This window comes from Camelina sativa, chromosome 11 (genome assembly GCF_030686135.1).
Source record: "Camelina sativa cultivar CO46 ecotype springtype chromosome 11, ASM3068613v1".
NCBI classification, from domain to species: Eukaryota; Viridiplantae; Streptophyta; class Magnoliopsida; order Brassicales; family Brassicaceae; genus Camelina; species Camelina sativa.
In genome coordinates, this window is record NC_141890.1 from 41147458 (window position 1) to 41166910 (window position 19453).

Sequence of the window (19453 nt, forward strand, 5' to 3'; positions counted from 1 at the left end):
GTTACTATGTTATCTTAATTAGAATCAAAAGATGACGCTTAAGGACCAAAGAGAAAGCTATCAAAACTGAATTTGTAATTTTAATGTCTAGTTGTTTAATAACGTAGGTGTCGTAAAAAAAATTTAAGCATAAAGTATGTGTCTAGTTCTTTTTAGTTCATTAACATACTAAGACCATGTTTAAAATAAAATTGCAATATTATAAACCTATAGGAATAAACTATATATGTGAGTATGTGACCTTGATAAATATATGCCCTAATTTTTTTTCAAATTTGGATGCCCGAAGCGGCTGCTTCTTTTTCTACAACTGTTGCACAGCTCTGCTTGTAGTAGTAACTCATCACAATGCTTTTTGTTTTTGTTTAAGGTAGTTTATTTTTTCCCCACAATAGTCAAAATTTAAGTTAATTTGTAAGGCTTAAGAATGCAAAAAAATTTGCTCTCTGTAATTGACATTTCAGATGCTAATGTTATATGCTTCACAGGGTTTTTAATCAACCTCAGATACATCAATATCACTATCTAAATAGACCTCCGGCTCTTCATCATCTGGATTCGCTTCTTCTTCTGTATCTGTTCCTTCTTGTTCTCTTTGGGTTGCTCGAACCATTGCAGCTTCTAGCCTTGTGTTTACAGTTTCCCATGACACGAGCTTTTCCATGAATGTATTTATGTATTCAGCTCTTCGGTTCTGCGTAGAACACAACAAATATGAGACCGTTGCGTTCAAATATAGTAATAATCATTTGGCAATTTGATAGTACCTCAAAATCCAGATAGTAAGCGTGCTGTTTGGCACAAAAGAAGGAAAAAGAAAAAGAAGTCAGCGATCAAGAAACCAATCTTTCTAAGTCAAATCAGATATATAGAGAGATGAGTAGCTTATATTTATACCTCCCATGTATCAATGGTGAGAAGTGGCTGCACAAAAGGACAGACCAAACGTGTGAGGATATAAACATCCATAATAGCCAACAGAGTTTGATCTTCATATTAGAAGTTTAGACACTTACAGAATAATCCCATACGAGCGGATTTACTGCGTTGGGAGTCTTCACTATTACAAACTTCTTATCTTCTTCCGTTGGGAGCGGATTTACAGCATTTGCAACTTCAAGTCTATTTGCCTTATCTGCATCAATGAGTCCCGAGAAGCTTTAGTATGGTAAGTAAGTTGGGGGGTTTGCATATTCGGAAGGGGAACAAAGTAAAAGACACTCACATGCAAGCCATGTCCAACCCGAACCAAAATTAGATGCTGCAGCCGACTTGAACCTTTCCAAAAACTCTTCAAAAGACCCGAAATCTCTCTCTATTAATCTGAGAAGCTCTCCAGTTGGCTTTCCTCCACCTCCAGGTTGGATAGACTCCCAGAAGAACTCGTGGTTCCAAGCCTGCAAGCACCTCATATATCTTCAATTCACATTCAATCCAGAAAAAAAAAACAAACCATTCCACATTAAGAAACTTGCCACTTTGACCAGTGGTCCTAATCTGATTCAAGATATAGATTGTCGGCTGATGTTAATTCTTATCCAATCCACAGTTCACAAGAAACTAAAGTTTGTCATGTCAACGAATGTAGTATCCAAGTGATTTCTTGTTACGTTTTAATGTATCTACCTATCTATCGGAATGTTTCCACATAACCTGTACATTTTCAACACCGATACTGCCACTTATAGGACGACAGTGTACTTGCAGGTTCCAGTCTAACTCTTTACATGAGAAGCTTAAAAAGGTTCTTTTCCTTAACAAGAAAAAAACTGGTGGAAAGCAATATTGCATATACTACCTGGGCAGCATTGTTAAAGGCAGGAAGCATATTGCCTCTGTTGTATGAAAGAAGCACAACTTCTTCCAAGGACAATGTATCTAGATCTGTGCCTACAATTTGCTTGTTCAAGTTCTCAACGTAAGTTCTGTGATGTTTGCCCCAGTGATAATCCAAGGTTTCTCGGCTCATATGCGGTTCCAGAGCATCCTACCCATATATATCAAACACACAACGACACACAAGAGTGAGCAACAACTCCCATATGAATCCATAGCAGGAAAGCTCATCATTTTTCATAATCATTAAGTACATGACTCACATAATAGTGTCCTATTTGTTGTTCTTGCATACGGTCATACAAACTAAAAAGTAATGTTTAGCAGCAGAAAGAACAAAGTCTAGTATAATTGTTGTATCAACCACCTAAAAAGCTGTGTCTTTTCTAATCTAAGAAACTTAGTTTCCAACTCATGAAAACAACAAAATTCAAGAAAACATACAAGAGGATATGGAGGCGGCTTTAACTCAAATCCCGCTGTGATAACACCGGAACCAGCCACCTTCGTCGCTAACCGTCTCTGTGCAATTCACAAACAAAAAAACAAAAGAGTGTGTGTTATTGAATTCAAGTCCAACACAAAAATAAGTTCAAGTTTCATTGAAGCATTTCATCAAACACTATCTATGCATAGTTCCTTAGTCAAGTTATTTCACTAATAACAAAATTATTTGAGTTCCTTGTAGAATTAATAAAGCTAATTCGACGAACTTTTCAAGGAGATATATCTATAAGAGAAGTTGCGAAACCCAACCTTTTCGTTTCTTTTCCATTGCAGTAGTCGCCGGTTTGGCCCTGTTGTAATTCACCAACACAAAACCCATAAGAAAACCTTAAGTGTTTCGTTCATAGAGAGAGAGAGAGAGAGAGAGAGAGATAGGAAAAAGGAGAGACCTTGAGAATGAAGAAGAAGAAGAGGAGAGCACGATAGAGATGATGAGGAAATGGCTGTCACTGCAACTGTCATCATCTTTCCTCAAAAGCGTTAAACTCTGATTTGATTGTAACAAAGTACAACAAAACCCAAGTGAGTCTTATTATCTCAATGTACATCATTTTTTTTTCTTTTAATGTTATTATCATTTTTTTTTTTTAATTATCTGAACACAAACTAAAAATTAATTTATTCAATAGTCTCTATCTATGTTGAATGAAATCATAAGCAGGTACGCATATAGTTTGGAAACACAAAAATGGTTTTTATTTTAATTATAGAGAATTTGTTAGAAATATCTACTTTTTTCAAAAATAACATTTTTTTTGAATATTTTCATTTTTACCTTCTTTTATAAAATTACAATAAGTTAAACTAATTTTTAGATTTTTTTAAAGGTTTGATTTTTTTATTTTATATTTAGAACATAGTTTGAGGTATTTAGGGTTTAGTATTTGGAATTTAAAGCTTATAAATTAGTTTTTTTATACATTGAAAAGAGGTATTTTTGAAAATGAACAACATGAATGGATATTTTTTAAAAAGAGTAATATAGAAAAAGAGGTATTTTTGAAAATCCCCTTAATTATATGTGTTGAAAGCATATATGTGCATAAAATGTTGAAAGCATAAATACATAGCAAACAGGTATGCGTTGAAAACATATATGTAAACTAGATTAGGTCTCTGTAAATATAAGAAAAATATGCTGAATTATAAGTAGCATTTTAAATATTAATTTTATATATTATTTGTGTTTTCATAAGAAAAAAAACGGATTTAGAGTTCAAACATTCCATTTCGCAGAAAAATTCAATTGTATATTACATCATAATAATATTTTATTTTAATTATATGCCCTCAATTCTAATGGATAAAAACTTATAATTTCATACAAAATATATGTGCATTACATCAAATTTATATCTTATTTAGTATTAAAATAATTAAAAATTAATAAAAATTTATTCTCGAAGAAAAAATAATGAAAACTAATATAATCTCATATTAAAAAAAACTAATACTTCTTTGATATATTTGTTCCATATCTTGTAATTTTATATGTAATAATTTACTAACTGTCCAACTAACTTTAAATAAAAATATACTAACATTATCATAAATTAATCAAAAATTCTTATAAGTTCATTATTTTCTCTCAAATTTATATTCTATCTTGAAAATTAGAAGGAAATAAAATAGAGGTAAATTTAATAATCCCAAGAAACTGAAAGAAAAATATATAGCTAGCTTGGTTTAAGAAAATATATTTTATTAAATTTTTTTCTATCTACAAACAGTCTGGTTAAGAAAATATCTTTTTTTTTTTTTTTTTCTGTGTTAGTCAAAGCGATTCATATACATCCATGATCAAACATTTTGGCAGTTTTTTATTTTCTTCCAAATTTTAAAACAATAAAATTGATTACAAAAATTAACTTGTATACGTATGGCAATGCCAGCTAGTATTTCATACTCCATTACTTTCATATAAATTTGACCACATTATCGGTCAATTACATAACTTCATCAAAACGAAAACCAAACTACAAACTAATATATTGGATTTTTCAACTCTTCTATTTTTCTGGTTTCAATCCATCATGTCGATCAAAACTGTGTTTTCTCTTCTAGTGGTTATATTATGCACCGCAGTCTCAGTTAATGCTCAATTACCGCATTTTCCGTTCCCTTTTCCGTTTCCAAATCTATTTCAACCGAGTCCTGGTGTGCCTGGAATTCCGGGGTTCCCATTTCCGTTTCCAAATCCATTTCAGCCGAGTCCCGGTATGCCAGGAATTCCAAAGTTCCCCTTTCTGTTTCCAAATCCATTTCAACCGAGTCCCGGTATGCCAGTAATTCCAAAATTTCCCTTTCCATTTCCAAATCCATTTCAACCGAGTCCCGGTATGCCAGGAATTCCAAAGTTCCCTTTTCCGTTTCCAAATCCATTTCCACCAAGTCCTAGTATACCAGGAATTCTGCAACCGTCCCAAGCAATGCCAAGGATGCAAGACATAGTCGTGACCAAATGTTGGTCAACAGTTATGAATATGCCAGGATGCTTTGCGGAGATGAGACAAGCCGTGATGACCGACAAATTTAGCAGCATAGGTCCAGTTTGTTGTAAAGATTTTCTGGATGTTGAAGCTAACTGCACACCGAATCTTCCCATAAACCTGTTTTTCCCACCTATGCTAAAACAACAATGCGTCAAAAGTGCTGGTCCTCCAACCACCGCACCCTAGGATGCAACAAGTAGTTTGTTATGTGAAACATTATTATTTTCAAAATTTGTGTTAGTCCCAAAATGTTTTAGAAAATTAAGAAGACGACGCAATGATTTTATAATAATAAAAATGTCATCCTTTTTATATTTTGGTCAAATATAAATTCTTTAAGCATTTCATATGTCCCATTGGCAATGACAACAGTAAACTATATGATGGAAACTTCATGGGTCCCATTGGCAATGAGAACAGTAACACATGACAGTTAGAAACAATGATCTATTGTAAAAATAATTTCTTGAATTAGATATATTCGTTTGAAATATGCATACTTGTAAATTTGTAGTGATAAAAGATTCCACAACCATAAGAATGACGGGACTAGCCAATACTTATGTAGATAACTAAGCTATGTACTAGTGGTTAGTCCTATGCATAAAACAAATTTTAACAACATAATTGATTAACCAACGAAATTGTAAAGACTAGTAAACAGACCTTATGGAGGAGCGTTTGGGCATCATCGGCGGACAAAGGAGGATGTGAAGGAGAAACAGATGTAAAATCAGAGTGTAAAAAAGATTTTGAAGAAATTGGGACAATTATAGAAAGAAAACTGAAAGGGAACATGCATCACAATATTGGGGTACACTGTCTGACCTATGGTTCGGCATTCAGTTGCGCCGATCGAGTTTGAGTAGTTCAGGTTTGGATCTTTTAAGTATAGGCTTTAGAACTTAATAGGCTAAGTTTAAAAATTTGGTTCAAGTCTTTTCGGATTAAGGTATAGAATTTCAAAACCGTGAAAAACATGATTTTTCAGATACACAAATATTCAAAAATTGTACCCGAATATCTGGATTATTTAGGTAAATACGCTAATTTTTGAGTAAAAAAAATAGATATTCGGATATAAAACTATTGGTATTATTTTGAATATTTTCGGATTCAGGTTGGGTTTTGGGGTTTTTTGGATTAAGGAGTTTAAAACTTAATAATGGTAAATCTAAAATTTTGGATTTGGGTCACAGTTGTTATTGGATGAATGATTTTTAACTTCATATAGAATTGTAAAATTATGAAAATCAAAACACATGGATTTTGAAATAACATGTTTTATCATTGGATTTGAATTCTTCTATTTTTCACTTTTTAAATCCATTCAAATCTATTTAAAACATAATGTGGATTTTAAAATCCAAAAACAAATTATTTAATGAATAACATGAGATTTTAAAAATTTTAACAAGTATTTATAAATCATAGAACCAATAACACATAATTTTGATAAGTATTTTAAAATTAATGATTGAATGATAAATCATTGATTTCTAAATCTATTAAAATCATAGAACCAATAACCCTTGAGTTAGTTTCCGTTTGAGTTTTCAGATTTTTTTTTATACGGCCTAACCTTTCCGAATTGGTAGGTCTAAACGTGATTAACAACAAACGCGAGAGATTTTCTGGTAATCAAATTAATTATATTAATTAATTTTTCAATTTATCTTTCTATTCATAAAAGAGACTGATTAGAAAACTATCTTATTATTTGTTTTTTCTATCCATAAACAAAAGTTGGTTAGGAATTTTATTTATCTTTTCCATATATAAACAAGACTAATTAGAAAACTATCATTTCTATCTGTTTTTTCTGTCCATAAAGAAAATATTTGAATACATACCTTAAACTTAATAGGAAATTTGGAACCTATACTAATTTTTTTAACTCTTTGAAATGTACCTTATGTATTGCACTAAATGACTATTTTTTTCCTCAATTACAAATTATTAAAAATAAATACAATTTAATTAAGTTAATTCATAAAAAAAATTCATTTTAAAAACATTGTGTAAAGTAAATATTTGGAATTTTGCTAAATTGTTTTTGAAAATGATGAATTGATTTATTATATATAATATTAATCAATAACTAAAAATATTTAATTCAGATAAAATAAAGAAAATCTTCCCTTAATTAATAATTAATTAAACGTTAAAAAATAAACACAAAATAATTAAATTAATTTATGTTAGAAAATTATTTTTAAAAACCACTGTTTATAAATTAGATATTGAAAAATTTTAGATAATGATGAAGTAGTTTATTATGGATAATATTAATCAATAACGAAAATTAAAAATCAGATAAATGAAATAAAAATGATCGTGGATCACTCAATTGAGATTAAAAATCTGGTATTATTTAGTAATTTAATTTTAAAAATTTATTATATAACAACTAAAATAAAATTAATTAGAATTATTCTTTTATGATTTATGTTTAGTAAATACTTTTAGATAATAATAATTTTAAATAAATATATAAATCACTAATAATTATAAGTAAAAAAGTTTTTAAAAATAATTATATATTTCAATTTATTTGGATAATTATCAAGTTTAATAAAATTATTAAAAATTATGAGCTTTAAGAAAATAAATCAACGGTTCAAAAAATCGACTATGTAACAAATCAATTAATAAAAAAATAAATCGACTTTGTTAATATAAGTCAACAAAGAAAAAACATAAATCAACATGAATAAAATATAAGTCTACAGTTCAAAATCAATCGTATTAATAAGTCAACTTAAAATGAAATAAGTCTATTAAAACCAAACAAATCGACGGGAAAAAAATATAAGTTAACAAACAAAACAAACAAGTCAACATCATCAAAAGTCGACTATGTAAAAAAACAATCAAACAAAAAAAAATTGACATATTTAAAATAAATCGATGAAAAAATAAATAAGTCGACAAAAATTAAACTTAAGTCAACCATTCAAAATATAGACCTTATTAATAAATCAACGTAGAATATAATAAGTCAACAATAAATAAACAAATCAACAAAAAACAAATATAAATCGATGAACAAAAAAAAAATGTCAACAATTAAAGAAATCGACTATGTTAAAAATCTACTAGCCATAACATAAGTCAACTGTTTAAATATAAGTCGATGACAAAGATAATTAAGTCAATAGAAGTAAAAAAACAAAACGATTGTTCAAAAAGTCACATTGTAAATAAATCAACATTGATTAAAATAAATCTAAAATGTTGATATATATATCTATATATATTATAAATTGTATAATCTTAAATTATTTATTTCAAAAGAAATTTAAATCTAAATAATATCAACAAAAATATTTAAATTCATCTTTTTTTATTCAAAATTATAAGATCAAAAATTGATTCATGTAATCATAATTTAAAATATAATAAATACGTTTTTGTTATAAAATTTTATTTATTAAATAATTTATTTCGAATTTAACCATTTTTAAAAGTAATTTATTTTTAAAGTTTAATTATTTTTAAATATAAATTAAGTTTTTCTTATTTTTATTTAATTGTTAAAATTGTTTAATAACAAGGGTATTTCTGTCCATTTTCATTTCAAAATATGTAGTTTTCAAATAACTATAATATTAAGTGTAGTTTCAATTTTTTTATAAGATTTGGTGTATTTATACAAATCTCCCTTTTTATGGTACATAATATGTTAGCATTTACAGCAAAAAGTAAACAAAATCCGTTAGCATTTAAATTGAAAGATATGCTTTCACCCTATAAATAATCTCACAATTTGCCCCAAAAGTTAGGTGGGGTTATTGGTTCTATGATTTTAATGGATTTGGAAGTCCAAACAAAAATCATATGTTATTCAATCATTGATTTTAAAATACTTATCAAATTGTGTGTTATTGGTTATATGATTTACAAATACTTGTTAAAATACCATGTTATTCATTTAATGATTTTTTTTTTAGATTTCAAAATCCACATTATCTTTTAAATGGATTTGCATGGATTTGAAAGTGTTAAATAGAAGAATTCAATTTTAAGGATAAAACATGTTATTTCAAAATCAATATGTTTTGATTTCCATTATTTACAATTCTATATAGATTTAGAAATCACATCTCCAAAAACAGATATCACAAAAGTTCTCTAAGATTTGGAAAACTAAAAATGGTTACATATGTTAAAAACAACTTTTTCTTGGTTCCTATAGTGTTTTTACTTCTTTTTGTTGTCTCATCATATGCAAGATATAATACGGAAGTTACAAAAAGTCAAATCATCGACATCTGCACACAAAAGGATAGAGATATCAATGAATCAGTTTGCTTTGAAGTCCTGGATTCAATCCCTGGAATTGCAACACTGGATTACTTTGACCTCGCCAAATATTTGATTAATTATGATTCTCGAAAATTCTCATATATGATGAAGCAGTTCCAATCACTCAAAAACAGCACAACCGATCCCAGTTCTAAGGGTTCATATAAGGTATGCTCAGAAACTTTAGACCTTGCTATTGGTTGTTTTGATACCGCTCTCACATCTTTGGCGAACAAAGACTATCTTAGATTCTACGATAACGTCGGTTATACGGTGGACATGATGAATACATGTAGGTTATATGTAGTATTTGGGTTTAGGAGCCACTAAACTTAGGGTTTAACTCTCTCTGTTTGCAAGCATTTAGTAGTGTTAACCATGACTATTACTTTTATTCAGGTGGATAATACACTTTTTTACATTGCATTTAAAAAGAGCTCACAATAGAAATATTCAATATATGTTATCTAGGAAAGAACGCAGCATGAACCAACAAACCCATTGGAGGATACCCAAAATATTTAATTTTGAATCTTCGTTCTTAAAACATTGGTTTGTTTTCAGTTTTTTTTTTCTTCATTGGGTTTTAAAAACGATTCTGATAAATGTTGTTACCAAATTTATGTAGTACAGATTATAGCAGCCCCATCATGATTAACAAAAGGCCACAATAGATTTATTTTAGAATATTTTATAAACGTTTGTACATGGTTATATATACTCGGACTGAACAAGAGATACGTGGATCAATTTAATTTATCGCTGAAGCTTAATCTCCTTGTCTTTTATTTACAAGTGCTGTGCTCTGTTTTTGAGTTCCTTACCCCAAGCTTTCAGTTTTTATCTTTGCTCTAATAGCCTTTTTTGTTTCTCTACTCTAACATTTGCATTTTCAACTTTCTTTGGTCTTATTAAAGATGGTGGTTCCCTCAACGTCCTCTGATTTGATAGAGATGGTGGTTCCTTCGACGTCCTCTGATCTTGATTCCAAGGTAGTGAAAAAGCACTTGTTATATTAATCTCACAATTAAAACATTAAGTATTCTTTTGTATACCAAAATTTATCGACATCCCTTAAAATTGAAACATGCTTTTATATTTGCTACGCCCACTATAAAAATGTATACTTTCATGGCAAAAATATGATATCAACCAAGATAACCTTTTGTTATAAAAATGGGTATTTTTTAAAATTGGTCTTTTAAAAAAATGGTATCAATCCGAGTATGTAACGTTTGTACTTGGTTAGATACACGGATTGAATAAGAGATGTGTTAATCAAATTAATCTATCGCTGAAGCTTAATCTTCTTGTCTTTATTTACAAGTGTTGTGCTCTGTTTTCTTAGTTCATGTTCCGCTTTTTCATGTTTCTGAGTCTTTTTTAGTATCATAATTAATCATAGAAGACCAAAAAAAGAAAAAAAATTGGTTTCTATTCAGATTTTGTTTTCTACGGTTTTTCAATTAAACTTACATATTGTTAAAAAAAATTGCGCTAATTTTCAAAAGAACAAACCTTTCATAATTTTTAAAAGAGCAAGCCTATCATAATTGGACAAAAGGCGGAGATATTTACAATATCTATAACCCAAAACCTCCACAAGTCTTAAAACTAGCAACAACGTAGGGATCATTTTTGACACGTATTTTCTTGTTAGTCAATTGCTAGACTATTTAAAATTTCGACGTTGTTCGTTAATGTGTAGGCACTCAAGAGTAAAGCAAATCTTGTGGTATCTAAAGATGGTACCGGTAACTACAGAACCATAAACGAAGCGGTGGCGGCGGCACCGGTTTTCAGCAAAACAAGATTCGTCATATACGTGAAAAAGGGAATTTACGACGAGATCGTTAAAATTGGTAAACCGAAAACCAATTTAACCATCATTGGAGACGGAAGAGACGCAACCATTCTAACCGGGAATTTGAGTGTCAAAGACGGAACAAAATTTTTTCATTCCGCAACATTAGGTAATATAATATCTCTTTATCTCTAATATATTATTGCTTTTTCTATATTTATTAATTTTACTAGATTAATCAATTCTTAACTTGAATAATAAGATCAAATCTTGGATATAGTATCATATGCATTTTAAACTAAACATAAATCTAGAAAAAAAAGATGGTTAAATTTGTACTATGATTGGATTGCAAAAAGATTTGAATAAATTTTTTAGCGTTTGACTATATTCATTGAGTTTAGTATATTTTCTTGTTAAAGCATAATTATAAGATGGATAAAATTTTATTGAATGTGTTTGTTTCTCTCAGTAGGAAGATATATATAGGACTATATGTTATTGTAGAGATTTGTATCTTGAAAATGTAAAAGTAGCTAGCTTTTAGTGATTTAAAGTACTCTCTCTGTTTCTAAAACACTCGTGTGAAGTTTGCAAACTTGAAAGATAAAAGTTTAAAAGAAAGTGCACACAAGATTTAACGAGTTCGGATCCTTGGGAGGAATCCTACGTCTCGTCGGAGAAGATCTTCGGAAAATCCACTAAGAAACTTAGCTCAAACCGAGCTCTTAATCATTGTTTACACTTCTCTCTGGTTCTTTCACTCACACTAGTTCATACACTTCATCTACAATATGCTTTTATAGACAAACCAAGACTACTCTCTTAACTAGGGTAAAGAGAACTTAACTCTGGTTAGAACTTCCCGTTTTGCTTGGTCTTCAAGCTTGGCACTGATACTAAGGTAGGCGGAGAGAAACGCAGGCCTGCTTTGCTTTGCCTCCTTCAGATCGGACCAGCCCCACAGTGTACGAACCTGAGATTGTGTCTGTTGCAGAGTGAACATCCAAGAGTCGAGAGACTTCTAATCTTATCTTGAACCTTATCTTTGGAAGCCTCTCACTCAACTTGTGTCTTCTGTTTTTCCTCTTCTCCTTGAAACATTCTCTTCCAAAACCAGTCTTTGACTTCTCCTTTTCTTGGTTTCACGAGACTTGAGAGAAACAGAACATGGGATTCAAACTAATCCCTACAAAACTCCACTTTGGTTTGAATACCACTCCAACTTGATTCTTCTTCTTAGTATACTTGGACTTTCCTCTTCTCCGGATTCTTCACTTCTTCTTTAGTGACTTGAAATTCTGAGCAACTCCAAAGCATTTTGAAGTTTGCTCACAGGAACAGTCTTTGTAAAGATATCTGCAGGATTCCATGATGTAGACACCTTCACAACCTTTACTTCTCCTTCTGCAATTTTGTCTCTGATAAAATGCAGACGCACATCAATGTGCTTAGTTCTCTCGTGATGAACAGAGTTCTTTGATAGTGAGATAACACTATGTGAATCACACATGACTTCAACATGATCTTGCTCGAATCCTAACTCACTTGCAAGACCTTTCAGCCAAATTCCTTCCTTTATGGCTTCAATCAATGCCATATACTCTGCCTTAGTAGTAAACAAAGCTACTACCTTCTGTAGGCCTGATTTCCAGCTGATAACATTTCCACCTGCAGTGAAAACATATCCAGTTACTGACCTTCTCTTATCTAGGTCAGCTGCAAAGTCAGAGTCACAAAACCCTTTAATCTCTGAACTGTCATGCTTCGTGTAGATTAAACTGAGGTCTTGAGTTTCTTTGATGTATCTTAAAACCCACTTCACAGCTTGCCAGTGTTCCTTCACTGGTTTACTCATATATCTGCTCACGACACATAAAGGGTAAGCAAGATCAGGTCTTGTTCCAATCATCGAGTACATGATACTACCAACGGCATTTGAGTAGGAGAATTGACTTCATGTAATCCTCTTGAGAAGCTATTTCTTCATCTAATGCAACTTTAAGTTTAAACTGGACCCCTAATGGAGTTGAAACCGCTTTTGACTGATCCATTCTGAATTCTTGAAGGACCTTCTGCAAATATTGTTTCTGTGACACTTCAAGTGTCCCATTTGTTCTGTCTCTCTTGATCTCCGTACCCAGAATCTTCCTTGCTTCTCCTAAATCTTTCATTTCAAATTCTGCAATCAGTAAACCCTTAAGTTCTTGAATTTTCTCCTTGTTCTTGGCAGCAATGAGCATGTCATCGACATATAGAAGCAAGTATATGTAGGTGTTGTCCTCAAGCTTCTGATAGTAGATACAGTGGTCAAAACTGCTTCTAAGATACCTTGAGTTCCTCATGAAAGTATCAAATCTCTGATTCCATTGCCTTGGTGCTTGTTTTAGCCCATATAGAGATTTCTTGAGAAGACATACCTCTTTAGTTTGTGACTCGATTTTGTATCCTTCTGGCTGCTCCATCAATATGTGTTCATCCAGATTTCCATGTAAGAACGCCGTTTTGACATCCATCTGCTCCAATTCAAGATCTTGTTGAACCACATATGACAAAGTCAGTCGTATGGAGACATGTTTCACAACCGGAGAGAAAATTTCTTGGTAATCTATCCCTTCCTTTTGTAGATAACCTTTAGCAACAAATCTGGCCTTGAATCTTGGTTGATCAATTCCAGGTACACTTGACTTCCTTTTGTATACCCACTTGCAGCCTATCACCTTATTTTTCTTTGGTTTCTCGGTTAGTGTCCATTTCTGATTCTTGAGCAATGAGTGCATATCTTCATCCATTGCCTCTTTCCAAGACTTTGCATCTTTATCCAGTATTGCTTCATCGTAACAACACGGCTCAGGATATCCACCATCTCCAGTTATCATTAATGCAAAACCGACCAATTTTTCTTCATCTTGACTGATTTCCACCAAATTTGAATCTCTGAATTTTAGTGGTAGTCTGGTGGGTCTCCTCTCTCTATCTCTGGCCAACTAATAGTTCTCCAGTTGATTGTTGACTTGAGATTCTTCATTCTCAGTGTCACTTTCTTGTTCTTTGTCGTCACTGAGCAGTCTCTCAGCTTGATCAGACTCTGTGCCTTCCTGAGCTCCACCTAAATAATTGAAATCACCATGATTGATTTCATAGATAATTGGTGCCTGAATGTTTTGTGGTTCAGCTTCTGATTGTGAGGGTTGATTCAGATGTTTATACATATTTTCTTCTTGAAATGTTGCATCTCTGGTGACAGCACATTTCTTCTCCTCAACTAACCAGAATTTGTATCGTTTTACCCCAGGAGGCTACCCAACAAACACCCCTTTCTTTGCTCTCGGATTAAGCTTCCTTTGATCACTGTGGATGTAAGCTACTGAACCAAAAACTCTTAACTCCTCATATCTTGGTCTAGTACCTGTCCAAACCTCCTCTAGTACTTCAAACTCAATCGTAGATGATGGCGATCTATTTATCTGATAAACTGCTGTTGATGCAGCTTCAACCCAAAAGACTTTTGGAAGCCCTGATTCACTTAGAACACTTCTAACCTTTTCAAGAATGGTCCTGTTCATTCTTTCTGCAACTCCATTCTGTTGTGGAGTGTAAGCACATGTTCTATGTCTTACAATACCTTCTTGCTTGCAGAAATCATCAAACTCTTTGTTGCAGAATTCTAAGCCATTATATGTTCTGAGTATCTTGACCTTCCTGTTTAACTGATTCTCAACCATCTTCTTCCATTCCAGAAAACTACCATAGGCTTCATCTTTCTTCTTCAAAAAATATATCCATGTCTTCCTTGAGTAGTCGTCTATGAAAGAGATGAAGTATTGGCACTTGCCTATCGTCAAGGGAACATTTGGTGATCCCCATAAGTCTAAATGTATGTATTCTAGCTTCTCCTTGGTAACATGCTTCCCAATACCGAAACTGACTCGATGTGCTTTTCCATAAACACAATCCTCACAGAACTCCAAATCTGTTACCTTTGAGCTGTCTAAATAACCTTCTTAAGCAATGCCTTCATGAAAGAGATGAAGAGATGTCTTCCTTGAGTAGTCGTCTATGAAAGAGATGAAGTATTGACACTTTCCTATTGTCAAGGGAACATTTGGTGATCCCCATAAGTCTAAATGTATGTATTCTAGCTTCTCCTTGGTAACATGCTTCCCAATACCGAAACTGACTCGATGTGCTTTTCCATAAACACAATCCTCACAGAACTCCAAATCTGTTACCTTTGAGCTGTCTAAATAGCCTTCTTAAGCAATGCCTTCATACTTTTCTGACTCATATGACCCAATCTTCTGTGCCATAATCGTGTCTCATCTTTTAAACCCTCTGAGATACTTACTTCTCCAGTTAAAACTGGTCCTTTTAACACATAGAGTGTGCCAGTCTTCTGACCTTTGATTAAGGTCGTGCAACCTTTGTTGACCTTCATTATTCCATCTCTCAACTGAAACCAGCATCCTTGATCTTCTAATGTGTCGAGTGAGATAAGGTTCTTTGACATTTCTGGTACATACCTCACATTCTTCAGAAGGACTGTTGATTTGTCTTCATTCTTTATCCTTATGCTCCCAACTCTTTTCACTTCTGAGTATGTATCATTTGCCATTCTCACTCTTCCAGAACCTGATTCATTTAGCTCAATGAACCAGTCTCTCCTAGGGTTCATGTGGAAGGAACAACCTGTATCCATGATCCACTGCTCTTTAAAATCTTCGCCAAGTGATATAAGCGCTTCTGATACCATGAGAGCTGCAGCATCAGTGATTTGACCTATCACGGCTAATGATTCACCCCTCTCCATGGAACCATCTTTCTGCTGCTTGTTTCTTTCCTTCCATACATAGCACTGCTTCTTGTAGTGTCCATATTTACCACAAATCCAATAAGTTTTCTTCCCCTTAGACTTAGACCTCTTGTTCTGTTTCCCTTTGTCACTTCCCTTGTCTCTATTTTCAGATCTACCCCTTTCTTGAACAAACAAAGCATCTGAACTTTGCTTCGGTAACTTTCCACTTACTCCTAGTTCAAGCTCTTTAGATCTGATAGCACCAGTAATCTCATCTAGAGACAAAGAAGTGTTTCCATACTTCAATGTATCTTTAAGCTGGTCGAACTGCTTTGGCAAAGCTATAAGCAGAATAATAGCCTGATCTTCATCCGAAACTATCACCTTAACATGTTCTAGATCAGCTATCAACCTCAAGAAATCATTCATGTTCTCCTCTACTGTCATACTATCACTCATCTTATAGCCGTAAAGCCTCTCCTTAAGATATATCCTATTTGGTAATGATTTAGCCATGTACAGATGGTCTAGAACCTTAATCATACCTGCAACGGATCTTTCCTTGATAATCTTCGTGAGGAAATTGTCTCCTACACTTAGAATGATAGTAGATCTTGCCTTCCCTTTTTTCTCCTTTTGAGACTTTTCTGCAGCAGTTTCAGCCTGTGTTGCAGCTTGTTTTGGAGCAGTCTCTGCAGTCACCCCTTCACTCGTTTCTGCAGATGACTCTTTAGTCTCAGGAGCTTGTTCTTCGTTCCACCCTTTCAGCAGACCCAACATCTCCAGATGTGCTAAAAGCTTTTCTTTCCAGAGCATGAAGTCGCCTTTCCCGTTGAACTTCTCCATCTCAACCCTTGATGAAGACATGGCTTCGGATCTGAGATGAAAACTTCTCCAAACCTGGAGCTCTGATACCAATCTGTAGAGATTTGTACCTTGAAAATGTAAAAGTAGCTAGCTTTTAGTGATTTAAAGTACTCTCTCTCTGTTTCTAAAACACTCGTGTGAAGTTTGCAAACTAGAAAGATAAAAGCTTAAAAGAAAGTGCACACAAGATTTAACGAGTTCGGATCCTTGGGAGGAATCCTACGTCTCGCCGGAGAAGATCTCCGGAAAATCCACTAAGAAACTTAGCTCAAACCGAGCTCTTAATCACTGTTTACACTTCTTTCTGGTTCTTTCACTCACACTAGTTCATACACTTCATCTACAATATGCTTTTATAGACAAACCAAGACTACTCTCTTAACTAGGGTAAAGAGAACTAAACTCTGGTTAAAACTTCCCGTTTTGCTTGGTCTTCAAGCTTGGCACTGATACTAAGGTAGGCGGAGAGAAACACAGGCCTGCTTTGCTTTGCCTCCTTCAGATCGGACCAGCCCCACAGTGTATGAACCTAAGATTGTGTCTATTGCAAAGTGAACATCCAAGAGTCGAGAGACTTCTAATCTTATCTTGAACCTTATCTTTGGAAGCCTCTCACTCAACTCGTGTCTTCTGTTTTTCCTCTTCTCCTTGAAACATTCTCTTCCAAAACCAGTCTTTGACTTCTCCTTTTCTTGGTTTCACGAGACTTGAGAGAAACAAAACTTGGGATTCAAACTAATTCCTACAGTTATGTTTGAAGTTTGATAATGGTAAACAAAATGAAATATTAAAGTAAACAGATTTATGAAAGTATCTTTATCGTTTAAATGCTCTTCAATAGTTAAGAATTTAAAAATGATGTTAAGGAATTATGGATTAATGTTATTAAGCTATAATAGATAATTGAAGTGTATTGTATAGAAACCGAATTTTAAAAAATGGATTAATTTATCATGAGTCAGTTTATCGTGTCTACTTATTATGAATTGCAAATAGATTTTATGACAGTATCTTTATCGTTTCAATGTTCTTCCATAGTTGAGATGTTAACGTCATTATTTGATTCTGTAAAAATGATAATATTAGAGAATTATTGATTAATATTATTAAGCTACAATAGATATATAAGTGAATCGTATAGAAACCGAATGAAACCAAATGGATTTAAGGATTCTATTATTCACATGAACGCATTGAACATAATCTACTTATTATTGTATTTTTTAAAACTCTAACGTGATTTATATAATCGCAGCCGTCGATGGAGATGACTTCATGGCCCAAGATCTCTGCATACAGAACACCGCCGGACCGGATAAGGGACCAGCAGTTGCACTTCGAGTTAGCGGGGATCAAGTAATCATCTACCGTTGCCATATTGAAGCGAATCAAGACACATTGTATGCCCACTCAAAGAAACAGTTCTACCGTGATTGCTACATCACGGGCACGGTGGACTTCATCTGCGGTCAAGCTTCGGCGGTATTCCAATACTGTCAGATTGAGCCTCGGAAACCAATCCAAGGACAGAGCAATGTCATAACTGCTCAATCTCGTGATAGCCAGAAATGTAACATAACGGCTAGTAAAGATCTTGCTCCGGTAAAAAGAATGGTAAATTCATTTCTTGGACGACCGTGGGGTGTATTATCAAGAGTGGTCTTTATGGAGTCATTCATTGATGATTTTATCGATCCTGTGGGTTGGATCCCATGGGACAATGACCTTAGCCGCCTATCTACTCTCTATTATGGAGAATATGAAAACAACGGCCCTGGAGCTGATGCAAAGAAGCGAGTGACATGGAAGGGATTTAGAAAGATAACTGATCCCAAGGAAGCAGCTAATTTCACCATAGGAAGGCTTCTTGATGGAGATGTGTGGTTGAAACCAACCGGAGTACCTTATGAATTAGGTCTTTAGTAATTACATTGTCTTATGTGATGTTGTCGACAATGTATTAATTAACGTAAAACCTACTTTATATAAAGAATGTTATCTATTATGAACAAAAAATATGTAGTGCCCATAGTATCATATGATTACTACTCTATATAAAGAATGTTATCTATTATGAACAAAAAAATATGTGGTACCCATAGTATCATATGATTACTCTGATTTATAATAATATTGATATTTGTCTTATTTAGTGTTAAGAAATAGAATTTAATACCTAAAGTGGAAATTTTGTGGAATGTTTTGTACTTTGTCGTGTCACCTATGCGCTCAAGAAGCTTTCCATGACCTGATTTTTGAACTATTTATATTCTGATGTCTTACAGAGTGTATTCAAAACAGGATTTTAGAAGATTTGTGATTTTTAAAAAATTTTCTGTTATTCAACTAGTGATTTTAAAATCCCATCTCAAATCCACTGTTATTGAATATGAGATTTGTTAAAAATTATTCAAAATCACTCACAATCCACTGTTATTCAATCAACAATTTGCAAAAATCATAACAAATCCACTGTTATTCAAAACCAAATTCTTTTTTTTTATTGAAAAACATAATAGTGATTGTGAGAGACTTTTTTTTTGGGTCAAAATACTTGATTTCATTCACTTAATTTCAAGTACAAAGAATGAATACAAAGATCCAAAGTACACAACAAAAGCAAACAAGGGCATTCCCCAATGCCAAACAAAGATAGATAGATTACATCGACCATTAATCCAAGAGAGCTTTGAGTTACTTGCTAGGAAACAAATAGCACATGAGAGATCAAGGTATGTCGATAACTCTTCCAAGAGAAACTCAAAGGAAGGTGAAATGGTCCCTGTCAAACGATGACTAGGAGACGTTGAAGATGAAGTCATGGCTAAGCGTCTCACTGGCGTG

General features: G+C 32.9%; 3 protein-coding genes across 3 annotated transcripts; 2 read left to right on the forward strand and 1 right to left on the reverse strand.

Moving 5' to 3' along the window:
- Window positions 1-428: 428 nt before the first annotated feature.
- LOC104725612 (superoxide dismutase [Fe] 2, chloroplastic-like) lies at window positions 429-2983 on the reverse strand. Its single transcript, XM_010444287.3, has 9 exons — window positions 2733-2983; window positions 2593-2633; window positions 2281-2358; window positions 1799-1987; window positions 1226-1397; window positions 1017-1135; window positions 898-924; window positions 768-791; window positions 429-694 (listed from the first exon to the last, which is right to left on the reverse strand). Exons 1-9 carry the CDS (start codon window positions 2806-2808, stop codon window positions 494-496), a joined length of 927 nt encoding a protein of 308 aa, XP_010442589.1. The 5' UTR covers window positions 2809-2983; the 3' UTR covers window positions 429-493.
- Window positions 2984-4256: 1273 nt separating this feature from the next.
- LOC104725615 (uncharacterized) lies at window positions 4257-5150 on the forward strand. The gene has a single exon (XM_010444290.3). The coding sequence runs from the start codon at window positions 4377-4379 to the stop codon at window positions 5019-5021; it is 645 nt and encodes a 214-aa protein (XP_010442592.1). The 5' UTR covers window positions 4257-4376; the 3' UTR covers window positions 5022-5150.
- Window positions 5151-8615: 3465 nt separating this feature from the next.
- LOC104725616 (putative pectinesterase 56) lies at window positions 8616-18755 on the forward strand. Its single transcript, XM_019232072.2, has 4 exons — window positions 8616-9311; window positions 10061-10135; window positions 10852-11116; window positions 17865-18755. Exons 1-4 carry the CDS (start codon window positions 8991-8993, stop codon window positions 18530-18532), a joined length of 1329 nt encoding a protein of 442 aa, XP_019087617.2. The 5' UTR covers window positions 8616-8990; the 3' UTR covers window positions 18533-18755.
- The last annotated feature ends 698 nt before the right edge of the window (window positions 18756-19453 follow it).

Coding starts and splice junctions, on each gene's coding strand:
- LOC104725612 (XM_010444287.3), bottom strand. CDS start 2,808: ATGATGACAGTTGCAGTGACAGCCATTTCCTCATCATCTCTATCGTGC. Junction 1,988..2,280: donor AGCCGCCTCCATATCCTCTT/GTATGTTTTCTT, acceptor ATATATGGGTAG/GATGCTCTGGAACCGCATAT. Junction 792..897: donor TCACCATTGATACATGGGAG/GTATAAATATAA, acceptor TGTGCCAAACAG/CACGCTTACTATCTGGATTT.
- LOC104725615 (XM_010444290.3), top strand. CDS start 4,377: ATGTCGATCAAAACTGTGTTTTCTCTTCTAGTGGTTATATTATGCACC.
- LOC104725616 (XM_019232072.2), top strand. CDS start 8,991: ATGGTTACATATGTTAAAAACAACTTTTTCTTGGTTCCTATAGTGTTT. Junction 9,312..10,060: donor GTTCTAAGGGTTCATATAAG/GTATGCTCAGAA, acceptor GTCTTATTAAAG/ATGGTGGTTCCCTCAACGTC. Junction 11,117..17,864: donor TTTTCATTCCGCAACATTAG/GTAATATAATAT, acceptor ATATAATCGCAG/CCGTCGATGGAGATGACTTC.